The sequence below is a fragment of the Hippichthys cyanospilos genome, chromosome 21, assembly GCF_059441005.1.
Source record: "Hippichthys cyanospilos isolate Australia breed blue-spotted pipefish chromosome 21, RoL_Hcya_1.0, whole genome shotgun sequence".
Classification (NCBI taxonomy): domain Eukaryota; kingdom Metazoa; phylum Chordata; class Actinopteri; order Syngnathiformes; family Syngnathidae; genus Hippichthys; species Hippichthys cyanospilos.
In genome coordinates, this window is record NC_142389.1 from 7,715,391 (window position 1) to 7,731,335 (window position 15,945).

At 38.3% G+C, this 15,945-nt stretch overlaps 1 protein-coding gene across 3 annotated transcripts; it reads left to right on the forward strand.

Moving 5' to 3' along the window:
- Window positions 1-2,049: 2,049 nt before the first annotated feature.
- On the forward strand, window positions 2,050-14,812 carry LOC148406423 (serine/threonine-protein kinase Sgk1). 3 transcript variants are annotated; one of them, XM_088405243.1, is made up of 13 exons: window positions 2,050-2,215; window positions 8,984-9,059; window positions 9,752-9,827; window positions 9,920-9,960; window positions 10,041-10,098; window positions 10,177-10,260; window positions 10,347-10,478; window positions 10,556-10,668; window positions 10,762-10,885; window positions 11,658-11,753; window positions 11,841-11,996; window positions 12,072-12,161; window positions 13,099-14,812. In XM_088405243.1, exons 1-13 carry the CDS (start codon window positions 2,188-2,190, stop codon window positions 13,261-13,263), a joined length of 1,239 nt encoding a protein of 412 aa, XP_088261369.1. In that variant the 5' UTR covers window positions 2,050-2,187; the 3' UTR covers window positions 13,264-14,812. The 3 variants fall into 3 exon arrangements, with proteins under 3 accessions (XP_088261369.1, XP_088261367.1, XP_088261368.1); XM_088405241.1 differs by lacking the exon at window positions 2,050-2,215 and adding an exon at window positions 7,998-8,217; XM_088405242.1 differs by lacking the exon at window positions 2,050-2,215 and adding an exon at window positions 7,998-8,217 and having other exon boundaries at window positions 9,923-9,960.
- The last annotated feature ends 1,133 nt before the right edge of the window (window positions 14,813-15,945 follow it).

The following is a 15,945-nucleotide window of genomic DNA, read 5'->3' on the forward strand; positions in this document are numbered from 1 at the left end:
GAATGTAATGTTCCTCACCTCAAACCTATTAAACATCATTTAGACAACTCCATTTTCTTTCCATTTCCACTTCCTGTAGATTAATAAAATAGAGTACATCCAAACACTTTTTTCCATACTGCAATCTCTCTTTGGAAAAAAAAAAAAAGGAAAACATGCAGGACAGCGGCCCTCGAGGATCTAATTTGGACACCCCTGATCTAGAGTCTACAATGTGTCAGGCACCGTTGTAGATCATTAAATCTTTTATTATTGTGTGCCATTTTAACGACATTCAACTCTGCCAATCTCCCAAAGGAGGTCAAACTCAATGTTCTGTAGCCTTTGAAAAAAAATCGCCTCATTTGTTGTAATCTGGCCAATAAACGTCACCTTTTCTCTGTGCCTTGACGGTCACATAGGCTAGGTTCACACTGCAGCCTGTAGTCACACAATTCTGATATTTTTGCACCTATCCAACCTGAATGTAATCTTTTGATAGCAATGTGAATGATACAGATTTGAATTTTTTTCAAATACCACCCATGCCACTTGCGTATGTTGTACTAAATCAGATTTCAGTCTTCAGTTTAGACTTCAGTCTAAACCGCCAGATCGCATTCAAACCAGCGACAAACATCACAATTCTGCACTCAAAAGGGCGCAAACAACTTGAAAAAACACAAAACAACAATGGCGCACCAGCCGAAGTGTGAAAATATTCTGAGGGAGGGAGAACAATGTGTAATTTCCACCTTAAATGTAACAGATTGAAAATATTGTATCCCAGGTTTGACCGCCATTCGGCCAGTCCTTGTGTTACTCATGGTGTCTTCTGATTACGTGAGACAGTTTTCGGACATCTTTCATTTTCACACAGGTCACACACATTGTATTTATTTGGAAATGTGAATGACTTCACGAAAAAAAACGGATTTCACGAAAAATTCGGAATTGCGCATTAAACACTGGAAGGAAGTGACCCCATTTGTACAACTGAGCAAAACGTTTCTTTCTTTCCTCTCCTCCCACCACATTCAGCATTAACATCCAAAAGGCTGATACCAGACAAGCAGTCAATCAATTACAGAATTTAAGTATTGAATTAAAATTAAAACATCCCTTGTGGATAGAGCGTGCACTGAACATTAACTAACGACCTGATCAAAAGAAGGAACCTGCATGCGTTTACATGACCACATATTCGGGTTAGAAAAGGAACCTCAGAATTCTTATTTATATTTTTAAAAACTCAAATATAGCTTATTCAGGTTATTTTATTGCATTTACATACATTACAAACCGGAATATTCCCAGGAATTGGAGTTTTAAACGGTTATTGACTGCATTTACATGAAGCCAATGTAAACTAACTCAAGTCACATCATTCACCTATTATGAAATTACTTTGAAATATGTCACATCATTCACCTATTATGAGATTACTTTCTGCTGGCAGTAATTTCAAGTCATTTCCCCTAGCAATAATTCATACTCCCTCAGCTCCGTCGTTCAAATTAGAGTCCGCATTGCCGCTTTGTGCCATCTGTTTTCATGAACAAGCCTTCTATGGTTTTTTTCCATGTTGATTTAACGTCACCACCCAGCATTCAAACTTGTCCTCACTTGTTGTGTCCTGCAGCCTGGGGCAATCAGCCCGTCACACAGGTAAACTGGATCATTTGCTCGAAAAACAACTCAGAGGCGGTGAAGAAGTTGGAGGCAGATGATGCTGATGATCTGTGAGTATTACAGGTGCAACTGTGGCCAATTAAAAGCTCAGCGTCCATTCCCTGTCTTCCTCCTGTGACTCTCCTTCTCATGGAGACCGGGGTCCCCGTGGGATCGTAACCAGACACCTGCTTTTTGTTTTGATCCGGGATAAAGGATTTTGGATGAGTGAGGGGTATATAGCTAAGGTGTGTCACAGATCTTTGGTTTCAGTTACATTGTCCAAGAGGACACAGGGTGAAAATAATACCAATAAATAAGGAGGGTGGTGCTTGGAGGAAAGTTCTTTGCCTTTAAATAGAGGACTTTTCCACCGCAGTGAGAGCCACTGAAAGGAAGAGGCAGATAGAGAGGGGAGGTGTATGTGTATACACGGGCTGCAGTTGTTACAGATATCTGGATCTGGATGCTCTGCTGCAGGCAAAGATTCCACCATTGCCGATTCATTGTAAGAGCTCATACTTTGCCGGAAAAGAGATGAAGACTGGCAAGAAATCCATCATAGGTAGGTAACACCTTTGATTTACTGTCTGGGTGATTGGATTATTAGCATCTAAGCAACAAATGCGAAGCATGACGCACTTTGAGACGTGCGACTTTTTTTTTTTTTTTTTTTGCCCAGTCATGTTTACCCTGTCTGGGTACTTTACTGGATTGATTTGGGGGACTTGCGTAAAAGCAAGGATCGATCGCATTGACAAGTCTCTTGTTCATTTTGCTCTGTCATCTCATTTTGTACGCTCCTGAAATTGTAACAAGGATCATTTTGATGTATAATTCAAAGTCTGAATTGGCACCATTCCATGATGATGTCATCATTTGTCAGGTATCATTTGCCTGATAGGGAAGTCAGCCTTGTGGCTACACAAAGATGGATGATGTGGCCAAGGAAAACAAATCATGCAGCTGTTCGGTAGCACGAACAATATATGAATTGTAAATGTGCTGACAAATTGCAGATTACTTTGTTTGTATTGCAGCTTGGTGACATTATGTGCTTGTGTTGAAAAGAGGTCTTATGCTAATTGAACACTGAAATGTGATTTGTGTGATTGTGAGTGGGAAACATTGGCTGTATCATACAGGTCAAAGGTTTAAAAACACCTTGAAATGACCTTGTACTCAATAAGCTGTAGAGAAAGTCAAACGATTAACTTCTGAAAATGCACAGCTGTGGACTGAAAGTCATTCCCTATCATAATCATCCGCGTCATACAGCTTAAAATACTAACATGTGCAAAGCTGTCTTCTTGGAAAAAAGTGTCTATTTTGTGGACTTTCCAGATCATATTTTAAAGTCAATGCCCCCAAATTATTTACAAACAGAAAATGAAAATAATACATGAATAAACAAGTATAATATGGTAAGCTGCTACAGTATATCTCAATAAATGAAGCGTATCACAGAGTATATGTTGTGACATCAGTTGCTATGCCATGTTTATGTACATGTATATATGCATTTATCACCTTTATCATATAGGGTCCTGAATTTACTGTTGTGCCTGATGGCGACTAGCGTTCCTAGATGGATTATTCGCTATGCGGTTGCTATGGTCCTTTAGTTTGCTTCATGGTGTCCAATAGGATTGCTGTCTGACAGTATTTAAGCTTTAGGTTCTCAAAGACATGTCAGTATGTCAAGCTGTCTTCTTAGTTTTCTTCTGGGTCTAGATTTCCAGCTCTAGTATTTCAGGGCTTGTGTACCAGGTCTAGTTTTTCTTTGATACTGTATGTAAAGACTTTTATTTCTTCAATTTCCTGTCTTGTCTTCTTCTGGGTCCAAATTCTGCTCCTTGCCTGACAGTACCAATCTGGTACCAAACCATTTCTAAGGACCCACGGATCAGTTCAATGAATGTGTTATTGTCTTACTCAATTCTCATATCGCACCAGTGTATTTGTATTCCACATTGGTATGTTTCCACGGAAATGACTTTTAAAAAATTAGGCAAGGGTTGTAAGTCTATTCATAAGGCCTCAGCAGGCAACAATTGGAAATTTCCTGTCAGAGCTTGCTCTCAGTGTTAAAGTGATATAATGCATGTCTGATCAAATCAATCAAATGTGATCAAATATTTTCCACTGTCAATATGGGAATCAACAATGCTCTGATAATTCAATTCCAATCACGGCTCCAAAAATGAATTGGCAATGGACTGAGCCGGATCGTCACCTCGAGCTTGTGTTTGTCGAATATGTGAGATTCTGAATGCAAAAAGGACTGAATTTTCGCAGGCGAGTTGAGTGCATCGCTGTCGTGACTGCGTGGGCGTGAAACGGAGGCGCGCGATCGTTCCTGCGCCAACCAAACAGACTATTAAATTACCAACATAGTCATTAGCCAGCAGCCCTTCTGCTCAGCATGCAGTTGGGTTTGCCTCTGTGACTCATTCCTCTACCTTCTGCTGTCTCATAACCACAACACTGGGAAATAATACACTAAATCCCTCTTTTCAAGTTGTGCTTCCTTATTTCCAAACAAATTACATAATATTTCAATGCAACGTGCGCACAATCCAATTCTATCGGGGTTGTCAACACGCAAGCAATCTTCATTTGTAGGGACAATGTTATTGAAGGTTGTTTTCACAACGATGCGGGCTTGCAAGGACGTGAGAAGCGAAGCGGTTTAAGCAACATAGTAACACTCACTAAAACAAGGATTGCCACAAATTCCAAAATGTCCAACATCACCATCACTCAGGCGACTCTCAGATAAGAAAGAAAGGTGTGAGAGTTCAAGGGCTTTTACTGGAGCTGCTGGCAGGGGATCCTCATTATCCGTAACTGCCGTTCGGGAAGTGATAGTGGAAAATGACTTATCACGCATTGGTCACAAGACTGAATAGGATAGCCAGAAAACAGAACCAATTTTGTGAAAGTGGCATGTGACAATTGACAGCACGAGCACAGGAGATACATCTGACCAGATGCATTCTCCTCGGAGTGTCTTAAAAGAATGAGGTCAAATCTTTTATTTTGACTGTAGATTGAAAATGGTATACAAGGCAAAAGATCAATACTTTTTTTTTTCCAAAGGATCACATTAGATCATTTCAATAACTTCTAGTCAAACCATAGAGTTTGTATTTTTTAATGTTTTTGGCTGTTTTCCAAGGCATAAATGCAAAATATGTATTATTATTGTGTTTTTTTCCGTGCCAAAAAACGGCCTAAAAAAAAAAAAAAACCTTGTTGGTCGAGCCCTAGAGATTAGTGTGCCCATTGCAGAAGAAACTGGAGTAGGTAAAAGCCCAAGACATTAAACTGTCTCCAATTTTCTGGTTAATATGATGGCTAAACTTCAAAGTGTAAATGTAGTCTGCATAGACAAAGCAAAGTCTAAAACTCAATGCAGACATTGAACACCTTTTATTGTTTGAGTAAACTGTGCGATCAGACCCGTACAGTCAACAAAATCCAATGTTCAAAAAGTGCAAGATGTTTGAATGTCTATTCATGCAATATTACATGTATAATTCAATATATTGAAATTTGAGTTTAAGTTGTGTTTTGGATTTTTACATTTTTATCATGATTGTTCATGCGTGCAAGGTAATCTTGCATCTTACAGTTTCATTATACAGTATACGGTATAATAACTAATGACTTAAATGTTCCAGTACTACAGCTGTTCCAATAATTTTGATGGGGACGATATGTTCTTTGTGACTTATTGCAGCAAAACAGCACATTTAGGCTTGTCAGGGCAGACAACAAGATACACTTCACAGTTAGGAAACAAGGCTTGTCTTTGTTTCTATCACCAAAACATTGAGTTTTTTTTTTTCCAGTTCCACTGCCAAAATTTAATGCACCACACCTTGCTGTCGACATTATCCGTCAGTCAGTAACACCAGGATTAAGTTTTTAACTGTGCTGTAATTTCGAAACGACACCTTTTCCTCCTCACTTCCTATCCTGACATTACATTAAATTCTTTGAAAAAGCAGTTGTCTGTTTACTAATGCAGCAGTTGGCAAATGCGGGTTCATGCGATTTTAAGAGGGTTCGATACAAATAAAACGCAAAGCGAGAAACAAAAGATTGATATACCATATTTTCTGCACTATAAGGCGCACCAGATTATAAGGCGCACCCTCAATTAATGACATTTTAAAACGTTTTCCATATATAAGGCGCACCGGATTATAAGGCGCACCCTCACTTAATGACATATTTTAAAACTTTTTGAATCAAAATATAGTAATAGTCAAAGTAATAACAATAATAACTCAAATAATAACTCTAAACTCTCAATAGCATAATAACTCAGTCAATACGACCAACCTTGTTCAAATGTAAACACACAAAAGAAACAGGTAAAGCTTATTTGATCAGATAATTCCCCATCTATGAATCCCAATCTCATTATTGATCCATATATAAGGCGCACCGGATTATAAAGCGCACCATCAGCTTTAAAAAAAAAACGGTACTATATGTCATTGCACATACATTGACATTCTATGTAAATAATTCAACGGAATGAGGTGAGAAAGCTTAGAAGAGGATTGGTGTCACGATATCCCATCTGATGTGTTTCTTTGTGCAAAGGGAGCTGAGTGTTTGCTCTGCGAGATAGCCTTTCAGCACCACTGCATCTCCAAGTGTCTTATTTTATGCCAGAAACAGCACCACTTCCTCTTTCCGTTACGCAAGTACAGTAGAATTGGCCTTTTGCCGTCTCACTTCCTTTTATGAAGACGTGACTGTCACATGCAAAACAATCGAAAAAGAACAAAGGGATTCTCCACTGGCTGAGAGTGAAACATTTCAGCATTTTTTTTTCAATACTCACACCGCAAAAAAAAAAAAAAAAAAAAAAAAAACACGAGTCGCTGGCTAGTTTCATATGCAAATCCGTCATTCCCCTCAAGCTCAGGATAGCCATTTGCATAATGGTACGCTTATGTAACTTACAAGGTTAGTGGACCACATCCACAACAGATGGACCGATCGTTGCCACGGCTTAGAGCAGCAATGGCGTCATGTCTCATTTCTCTGAATTTATATAATTCCGCCGGCTTGGCAAAGTCACCTTGACCTCTTGCTAAGACGAAGGGAGGTGCATAGACGCATAATTACATTTTTAAAGGAGTATTACGACGCACTGTTTTGTTGCTTTTTGCGTAAAAGGAAATGGACAATTTGCATGGCAAATTCAGAGGAAGGTTCTGACAGAAAACCTGTTTCTGCCATCAATATGTTCCATGCCACAGAGATACCATCATACGCTTTCAGTTTGTTTATTTCAACCCAAGCCTAAAATTAAACAATGAAGAATATAACAAACAGGAATTAATTGATAACTGAGAAAAAGTTATGGTTGAATAGCTGCACCCCTTATCACCATTTCCTCCAATTCAGTCAAGTCATTTTATTACTGATATACAGTAATTTGGTATCAGCAGATCATTAAGTAAATTCATTGAAAAATAAATCTATAGTAGATCATAGATGATAAATAAATAAATTATGCCTGAATTTTGAAAATCACATGCATTTGAATGCACCTTGCTGTCTCGTGCGCTTCATGAGACGTCAGCGCTCACGTTAGCGGCTAGCTCCCAACGCCAGACTCGTGCCTTATCCTACAATCCATGGTGTAATTAACCTGTGTGTGTGTGTGTGTGTGTGTGTGTGTGTGTGTGTGTGTGTGTGTGTGTTTTTTATTTGAGGTACCCAAATTATTGAAGGAGTCATCTGTATCTCACCGTCTGCACCGGACCACTTAAAGTTCTTGATATGAGTTACTATTTTGCTTGAGCATGCTTAATAGTATATTTGCCTACTTTTAAATTCACTTTCCACAACCACAATATTAATCAGAACGCCGTGTTTAGAGTAGTGGTGGTGAAAAGAACATTTGATTGTAAAAAACATTTTTCACGTGGTTTCTCATTAAAAGTTATGGTACATTTTCATCATTCTTGAAATCTCACAGAGATGACTTTCCCAAACGTTTTTGTGACGGACTATAGTTGTGTGTGTATTGTGTAATAAGTGCTCCTCTACACAGTCACACATTGGGGATTTTTTTTTTTTTTTTTGCGTTTTTTCCCTTGGAGTCAGGTTTCAACCTGCCTTTGATAGAATTGAGGAAGAGATCCTAACACTCCCACATCTTACACCTCCTCCACTGCAGTGAGGTCGTCATCAGCATGGGTGCAGCGGAATCCCGTGACGTCACGCCCCCGCTTGTTGTCCCGGCAACTGGTCTTGACGTGAATGGGCGTCACCAGCTGTACCACGTGGTTTATATAAATACAGCGGCTACCCCGCGTCGGCATTCAGCAAGTTTAGAGCGGAGAGTGTACGGTTGGGCTCTACGGCCGTAATTAGAATAAAGCAAGTCGACGATACCTGATTTTGAGGCTATCACTGAGGATTTTTTTTTTTTTTGTGGCTATTATTTAACTCGGCGTTTCATTATGGCTGTCACAGAAGCGGGATGCGACCTCACGTACTGCAAAATGAGGGGAATTGTTGCTGTTCTTACCGGTGAGCGACCAAAATATTATAATCACTCCGCGTCATGTTTTTTTTTTATTTTTATTTTTACCTATTTTTATTCATTTGCTTTATTTCGCCTATGGTATTGCTTAATACTAATGCATCGCTCTTCTTTTACCTGACAGGAGGGTACGCTTTTATTTTTTTTTTACTAGGCTTTTCGGTGTTCAATTTTACTCGCTATTGCGCCCATCAAATGACTATCATTTAACACGATAAACAATAGCTCTTTTTCCATTTAAGTTTTTTGAATGGAACGGGCTTTGCTGGTCCTCACCGATGACTGAATGAGTGACCCAAGAGGTTGCGTAACGAATAAGCCCGCAGTATTAAGAGTTCCATGCAATGCAACGCAACTGCGCAAATCTGTCCTATAAAAGGATTTTTGGACCTCGCACACAACGGATTATTGCACTTTGAGTTTCTTTTCCTTTTTCACCGAAGAATAAGACCCCTATTGTTTACTGTATACTTAATGGCCTTTGTCCATTGTTCACATGCTCACCTGCCACATTGCAAACTCGGATCTGCGTTAAAGGTCTACTTTTATAGGCCATGCTGGGGGTTTTCATATTAATCTATTTTCTATGATTTTACAATATAGTTTGTAGATGTGTCTTGCACGTTAAAGCTTTTCTTTTAGGTCATTTAACTAAAAAAAACGTTATTTATAAAAGAAATCCATATATATTTGATGGTTCTTATTGCGAGTGCTCTTTGCGAACTTATATGGCTCATTTGCTTCCATTTTCAGCTTTCATCAAGGAGAGAAAAATGGGTTTGAATGACTTCATCCAGAAGCTGGTGTCGACCCCTCATATCTGCCAACAGTGAGTAGACATATTACCATAAAAATACCCCAAAAAATCGATAGGGGTTTGAATAGAAATCTTAAAAAATAGGCACAAGAAGCATTTTTTTTACAGCCATTCAAGCTTTTGTACTTATTTCTATTCAGTAGCCCATTTAGATCACAGGGCAATCTAATCTGCCACTTGAGCTTGGACGTTCTGTGAAAGGCTTAATCTGGGTCCAAGAAGCCAGGGTAAGAATAGGCCTTTTATGATGAGCCTGGAACAGCCTTGCCCACATGCTTAATCACCTGTAAAAGAAATCCCTGGTGTCCACTAGATAAACCAATTATCAAATTAAAAGCATAACATGATTTGCACCATCACACTTGCTGAAATTAGTGAGGTCTTTAGATTTGGGTCTAGCTTAGTACAAAATGCCAAAGGGCTGTACCTAGGTCCTTCAAAAGGTCCCAAAGGGCGACTGGATGAATCTACGGAGCTGCCTTGTCATGGGTCAGCAGCTTAAGCTTTTGCTCAGACGGGTTTATACCGAGGCACCTGTCGTAAACTTGACCTGTCTGGATGCATCAGATGGTCCGTTTACTCTATAGCAAAGAGAGCGTATTCGGCATGTAAAGAATGCCATTTGACTATTATTGTAATCTTAAAAATAAATAAACATAAGCGGAAGTTTAAAAGTGTTAATTTCATCTTATCTTTTATTTCAGTGTTGAAGTCAACAACTTCCTGAAGATTGATGAGAATCAGAATGAAGAGGGTGAAAATAATCTTGCTGATAGAAGGGTAAGCAGATATGGATGACTCAATGTTTTATTAAATTTATGGGGAAATATTGAAGTGCATTTACAGTATGTTTCCGAATTCTTGTCTTTCAGAAGTTTTTAGATTCGCAAAGTTCACTTGCTGAAGACACTCAGTAAGTACCCACACTTTTTTTTCTCCCAAAATTAATATTAAAATGAAAATTGTCTTAAAAAATTGTACTTGTCTCTGCAGGATCAAACCGTGTGATTTTGACTACCTCAAGATCATCGGCAGAGGCAGCTTTGGAAAGGTAATTTTCTTTTGCGCTGTCTTTTTCCTACTTATTTTCCTTTTGTAGCAAGACTAACTTGCATTCGCTCTGATGCAGGTTCTGCTAGCACGACACAAGGAGTCCACCAAATACTATGCTGTCAAAGTGCTCCAGAAAAAAATTATACTTAAGAAGAAAGAGGTACAGTACATTTTCAATGATCTCATCATATACATTTTTGTCAAAGTAAATTCTGAAAATAAATAATGCTTTCCCCTCCTGTTCAGCAAAAGCATATCATGGCTGAACGCAGCGTTCTCATGAAGAATATCAAGCATCCTTTCCTAGTGGGGCTCCATTACTCCTTCCAGACTACCGACAAGCTTTACTTTGTCCTCGACTATGTTAATGGTGGAGAGGTAAGCGATCAGTGACCTTGAAATGCACCACCGAAGAAAATGCTTTTCAAAGATGTTAACAATGTTTGTCCTTTTAGCTCTTCTACCATCTCCAAAGAGAAAGGATCTTCTTGGAACCCCGGGCCAGGTTTTACACCGCGGAAATTGCAAGTGCACTGGGCTACCTCCACTCACTGCATATTGTATACAGGTAACCAAAAGCTCTATGGCGCCCCCTGGTGAACAGCGGTGAGACTGCCTTTCCCTGAGCTGGGAATCTCTCGTTTCCTTTTTTAACTGACAGGGACCTCAAGCCTGAGAACATCCTTTTAGACTCCCAAGGCCACATCGTCTTGACTGACTTTGGGCTCTGCAAAGAAGGACTTGAACCCAATGGCACAACAACAACTTTCTGTGGGACACCTGAGGTACAAACAAAGTCTAAACACTCCAAACCAAGTCAAAAATAACACAAATCAGGTCAAAAGAGGATCAATACAACTTTTTAAGTTATTCGTTTAAGCTGAAAAGTTCACTCCAAAAACTAAAAATGACCCAATTATGAATACCAATATTTGGATCATTTTGACCCAACTTTATGGGTTTTACACCAAGCAAACCCCCAGAACAGGTCATTCTGTATAGGACAACCTTTAAAATGTTGTTGCTTTGTATAAAACAACGTAGAAAGTTGAGTCAATTTAACCTAAATATTGTGTCAGTCCTTTTGCGGCCCATATTTAAGTTATTTCTGGCCCAAATGTTTTTAGAGTGTTTGTTTACTCTGTTTTGATCCAATTTGGGTTATTTTACACCCAACTGTTTAAGTGCAATTTTAACCAACTTTTTTATACTCGAAGAGTTGGGGTAAAAAAATAACTCAGATTGTATAAAAATGGGACCAACTCCGCTCAACTCAGTTATTTGTTTTACCCCAAAAGTTGTGTCATTCAATTTCTAACCCAATTTAATTCAACATTCAAACCATTAAGTTGGGTTAAATAAATAATGGTGGGTTCTTCATCCATCCCAACTTTTCAAGGTTTATCCAATAACCCAAAAATGTGGGTTAAGTACATAACCGAAAAATTTGGATCAGCCCTTTTTTTGGCCTCATTTAGAGTTATTTTTTGATCCAACGGTTTCTATAATGCATTGAGTAGTGCCAGCTGAAATGACTCTTGCATTCTATCTTTCTAGTATTTAGCTCCAGAGGTTCTCCAAAAGCAGGCCTATGACCGCACAGTTGACTGGTGGTGTCTGGGATCTGTGCTCTATGAAATGCTCTATGGACTTGTAAGTTGAAACCGTGACATTACGGCATTTCGCCCATTTTTTTTTTTTTTTTACTTCAGCTAAATGTGTCACTCTGAATTTGCGCAGCCTCCCTTCTACAGTCGCAACACAGCTGAGATGTACAACAATATCCTGCACAAGGCTCCTGTACTCAAACCCAACGTGTCAAACTCCGGGAGGGAGCTGCTGGAGGGCCTCCTGCAGAAGGATCGTACCAAGAGGCTCGGGGTGAAGGATGATTTTGTAAGTACACAAATTGTATTTGACATGGAGCATGCTTAATATGCATATTGATTATAGGTATATGTCTTTTTCTAGCTCGAACTGAAGTACCATTCCTTCTTCTCACCTATCAACTGGGATGACCTGATGGCCAAGAAAATCACTCCGCCATTCATTCCATCTGTGGTAGGTTCAACTTAGCATTGTAAAAACTGTTAGGTCAAAAACAACCCAAATATGGTTCAAAAAGGAACCGACCTAAGATTTTTTTTTTCAATTTGTACAAAGTAACCTCAAAATTGTCTTGTTTGGTAGAAAACCCAGAAATTTTGGTCAAACTGAACCATTTATTGCATCTGTCCTTTTTTGACCCATAATTGTTTGACAACTGTTTTTGAAGTTAAGACTTCAAGTTTGGATTCGCATAGGAACCCATTTACTTCATCAAAAATTCAGCTTACTAAAATAAACCCTAGCTTAAAGAAACCAAGATAACAGCTATTACAAAACTTGACCAAAACCAGCAGAGGCGCTGTAGATTGTCTCAACTAATTTGTGACCTATTTAGAAAGGGTCCTACTATAACGGGCGAAGTGTTCAATGACATCATGCTCCACAAAAAAAACATAGCACTTAGAAAAAATAATCTTGACATCATCGGGTTTTATCACTTTAAAATCATGTTTTCTTTTAAAAACGCTGAGGGGAGTTACTGAAAACACCCTGAAATTCAATGTTTTGAAAAATTCCTGCATTTTGCATCCTCAAATCACCAACAGTATGAGGAATTCTACGGAATTATTTGGTAACCTGCCAAAGGCACATTCTGCTGTAATAGTCTTATCGGCATTATCTCACACGTCTTTTCTCACCTTGATGACCTAGAATGACTTTCACTTCACAGCTGTGCAATCTCAAGCGATAACTGCTTGAATATCGTGGCCTCTTAATGTGTGTGAGACCGTGCAAAGTTAAACGTGTTTCCAAACTTTTGACTGATACTGCACTTTTTCATTGAGGCTACATGAGATGTTCATATTTTGTTTTGGTTGAATATACTACCAAGCTCTAAATATTAATGACATTTTTGTCCTTCCTTGATTTTTTTTTTTTTTTTTTGCAGAGTGGCCCCACGGACCTCCGCCACTTCGACCCCGAGTTCACCCACCTGCCCGTGTCCTCATCTTTGTCCAATGACACCTTCAGCGTGACCAGCAGTATCAAAGAAGCAGCGGGGGCATTTCCAGGATTTTCCTACGGGCCTCCTGCAGAGCATTCCTTTCTGTGAATACCCGTATCAGCTCTGACTTGAGTTTTGTTTTGACTGCGGAACCACACGGAACCGCGCCTATGAGGGCCCTACTGAGAGTCAAATCTTGAAAGATCTTCCCTCCATGACTCATGTGCTGAGATGGACTCATATTACATCACTGGCCCTACACTTCTGCCTCTAGCATCGAAATAGGTGTGCCAAGTACTGATGCACATCAGGATCATAAAAGCTCACCCACGGGTGACGGGACCTCACAGCTCCTGATGTGACGAAGAGAAGTGCCTGATGTTTAAAAAAGCAATTGGGACGGCGCCTGCAAGAGTCAAATTTTTCCGGTTCTAGTCCACTCGACTTTTGACAGGGGCACACTAAGCCGTTCGGGGTGATGCCTTCATTCCATTGTATGTTCAAACTGAAATGGTCGCAAAGTTCATTATGCAATCTGATTTCATCTTAATGCTCTATTGCACGAATGGAAAGTCGGGTCAAGAAAAATGACAGAGACTTACGTCATATCTACAGTACGACCCAAGTGAGGATAAGCGGTTCAGATAATGGCAGATGGATGTATTCTTCTCCTAAATCATATCTTTACTTTGGACCAAATGTACCATGTCCTCGTGAACTTAAATCTCCTATTCTGAATATGTACATTTTAAATTCTATTTAAAACACCAGAGATTTACTGTTTACCCTTTGTAATATGCAGCATATAAAGTAAGTTAATATTGCCCAGTGTGTATTGTGTGTGTGTGTATATACATCTATATGGACATGAATATATAAACATAGATTTAATGAAACATATTTATTGAATGCCAATACATCCCATAATCCCTCATTTCTAAGCAGTCATGTTTCTATATAATTTTCCTGATCTGGAACATGTGATTCAACCAGCAATAAGAGGTCTTAACAATATATATCAATATTTTTCACAATGAGAATGTTTTCCCATTAACACTCCAAACAAGCTATATTCAAGGTGTCTTTGTAATAATGTAGAGAGAAACTGTGAATGTTTTGTGCCTGTCCAAGGCGGCCTGACCCTAGTTTACTATGTGTACGGTAACATATCTATTTTTTTTTCCATTACCTGTTGTTCCCTACCGTAGAGATCTTGATTTATATAAGTGCTTCATTAACTTGACTAAGAACAATAGGAAGGAGCAGGCTTTGGCATTAGCCACAAGCCTTCTCCTTAATAGGGTTCTTAAAAGTGCAATAAAATCCCATTGGCTTTGATGGAGAATTTATCGACGGATCTCACAACACAATGGGAATAGTAATGTATGGTGGTACATTATTGAAAAATGGCTGATTTATTACTCGTACATAGTCAGTACAGATGCATGTAAGAGGTGTATTTTAAAGCCTGCTGAAAAAAAGCACTGCACAGTTCTACATTTCCTTCCATTTTTGGAAGTTGCAATTTTGTCTTTTTGTATTTCAGTGTGTATTTATTGTTCCTGCCATTGTTACAGTATGATGAGAGTAATCTACTTAAATGTTGAGATTTGATGTCAAATGTCAGAAATTCCAAATAAAATCTTTTACCTGTAAATCAATGTTGTCGTTGTCATTGTAGTGTAGATGCTGCTCCGATGTATCCATTTTGCAATATTTAGATTTCCTATCGGGATCATGGAAGATCTGAAGCCTCTTCCAGCTGACTTTAGGTGAGAAGAATAGTACATGACTTGTTGCTAGTCAAAGGGCACACAAAAAACTATTTTACATTGAGATTTACATGGAGAGAGGTAATTTAGAACAAAGATGTCAAACTCAAGGCCATCATTCATCTTAAAATATACTGAAAAAGGACTGTACAGTACAATTTTCCAAGACTTCAGATTTCAAATTTATCTTGACGTCAGATATCCACAACTACACAAAGGTTTAAGGCCCTGTCCCTTTAGGGACCTTTTGTCAAAACATCTTTTGTCTTTTGAAGGGAAATTCAAATGGTTTATGAGCATCAGTTCCGAAATGTTTAAACTTCGAAGAATAATTAGCTCTCCTTTTACCACAATTATTAAATTATTAGTAAGATAAAGGGCCCATGGTTTATTCCTAAAAAAGTATTTCCTATGTAGTATACAGTATTGATCTCATGTTTTGTAATATGAAAACAAAAAATGAAAATATTTTGACAACAATAATGCATCCCGATTTCAAATCAGTTTTAACATTCATAGTTTGTGCCTAACTTCCTTGAATGTTTCAATTAGCTAATGCAACTAAAGATGTATTTTTAAGGCATTCATTATTATTTAGCAAATTCTTTATATGTTACTTTTAATGTCAGAAAAGGAAAACGTCTGGCATTGAATAGGTTAAGTAACTATTGTAAACATGTCTTGTAAACCAATCGTCCACCATTCCGCCACTTCTGCAAAACATTGATTTTACAATTTAGCTAATTTTCAAATCTTCAATTTTTAAAATTACAAATTAATTCAATTAATTCCATTTATTGCCTAGATGTAGTTTAGAATATAGAATATTAACACTGTGCTTCAAGAAAGAAAACATGTTTAAGAACCAAGTTAGATGCAAATGTATTGTGCTGCATTTAAAGTTAAATACAACTGAACTGTAATAAAATCGATACTGCATGTTAACCGAATGTTTGACTGTATTGCATTTATTTTTACACCCTTTTGTATACGTTTTAATATTATCTTTTTTTTTTGC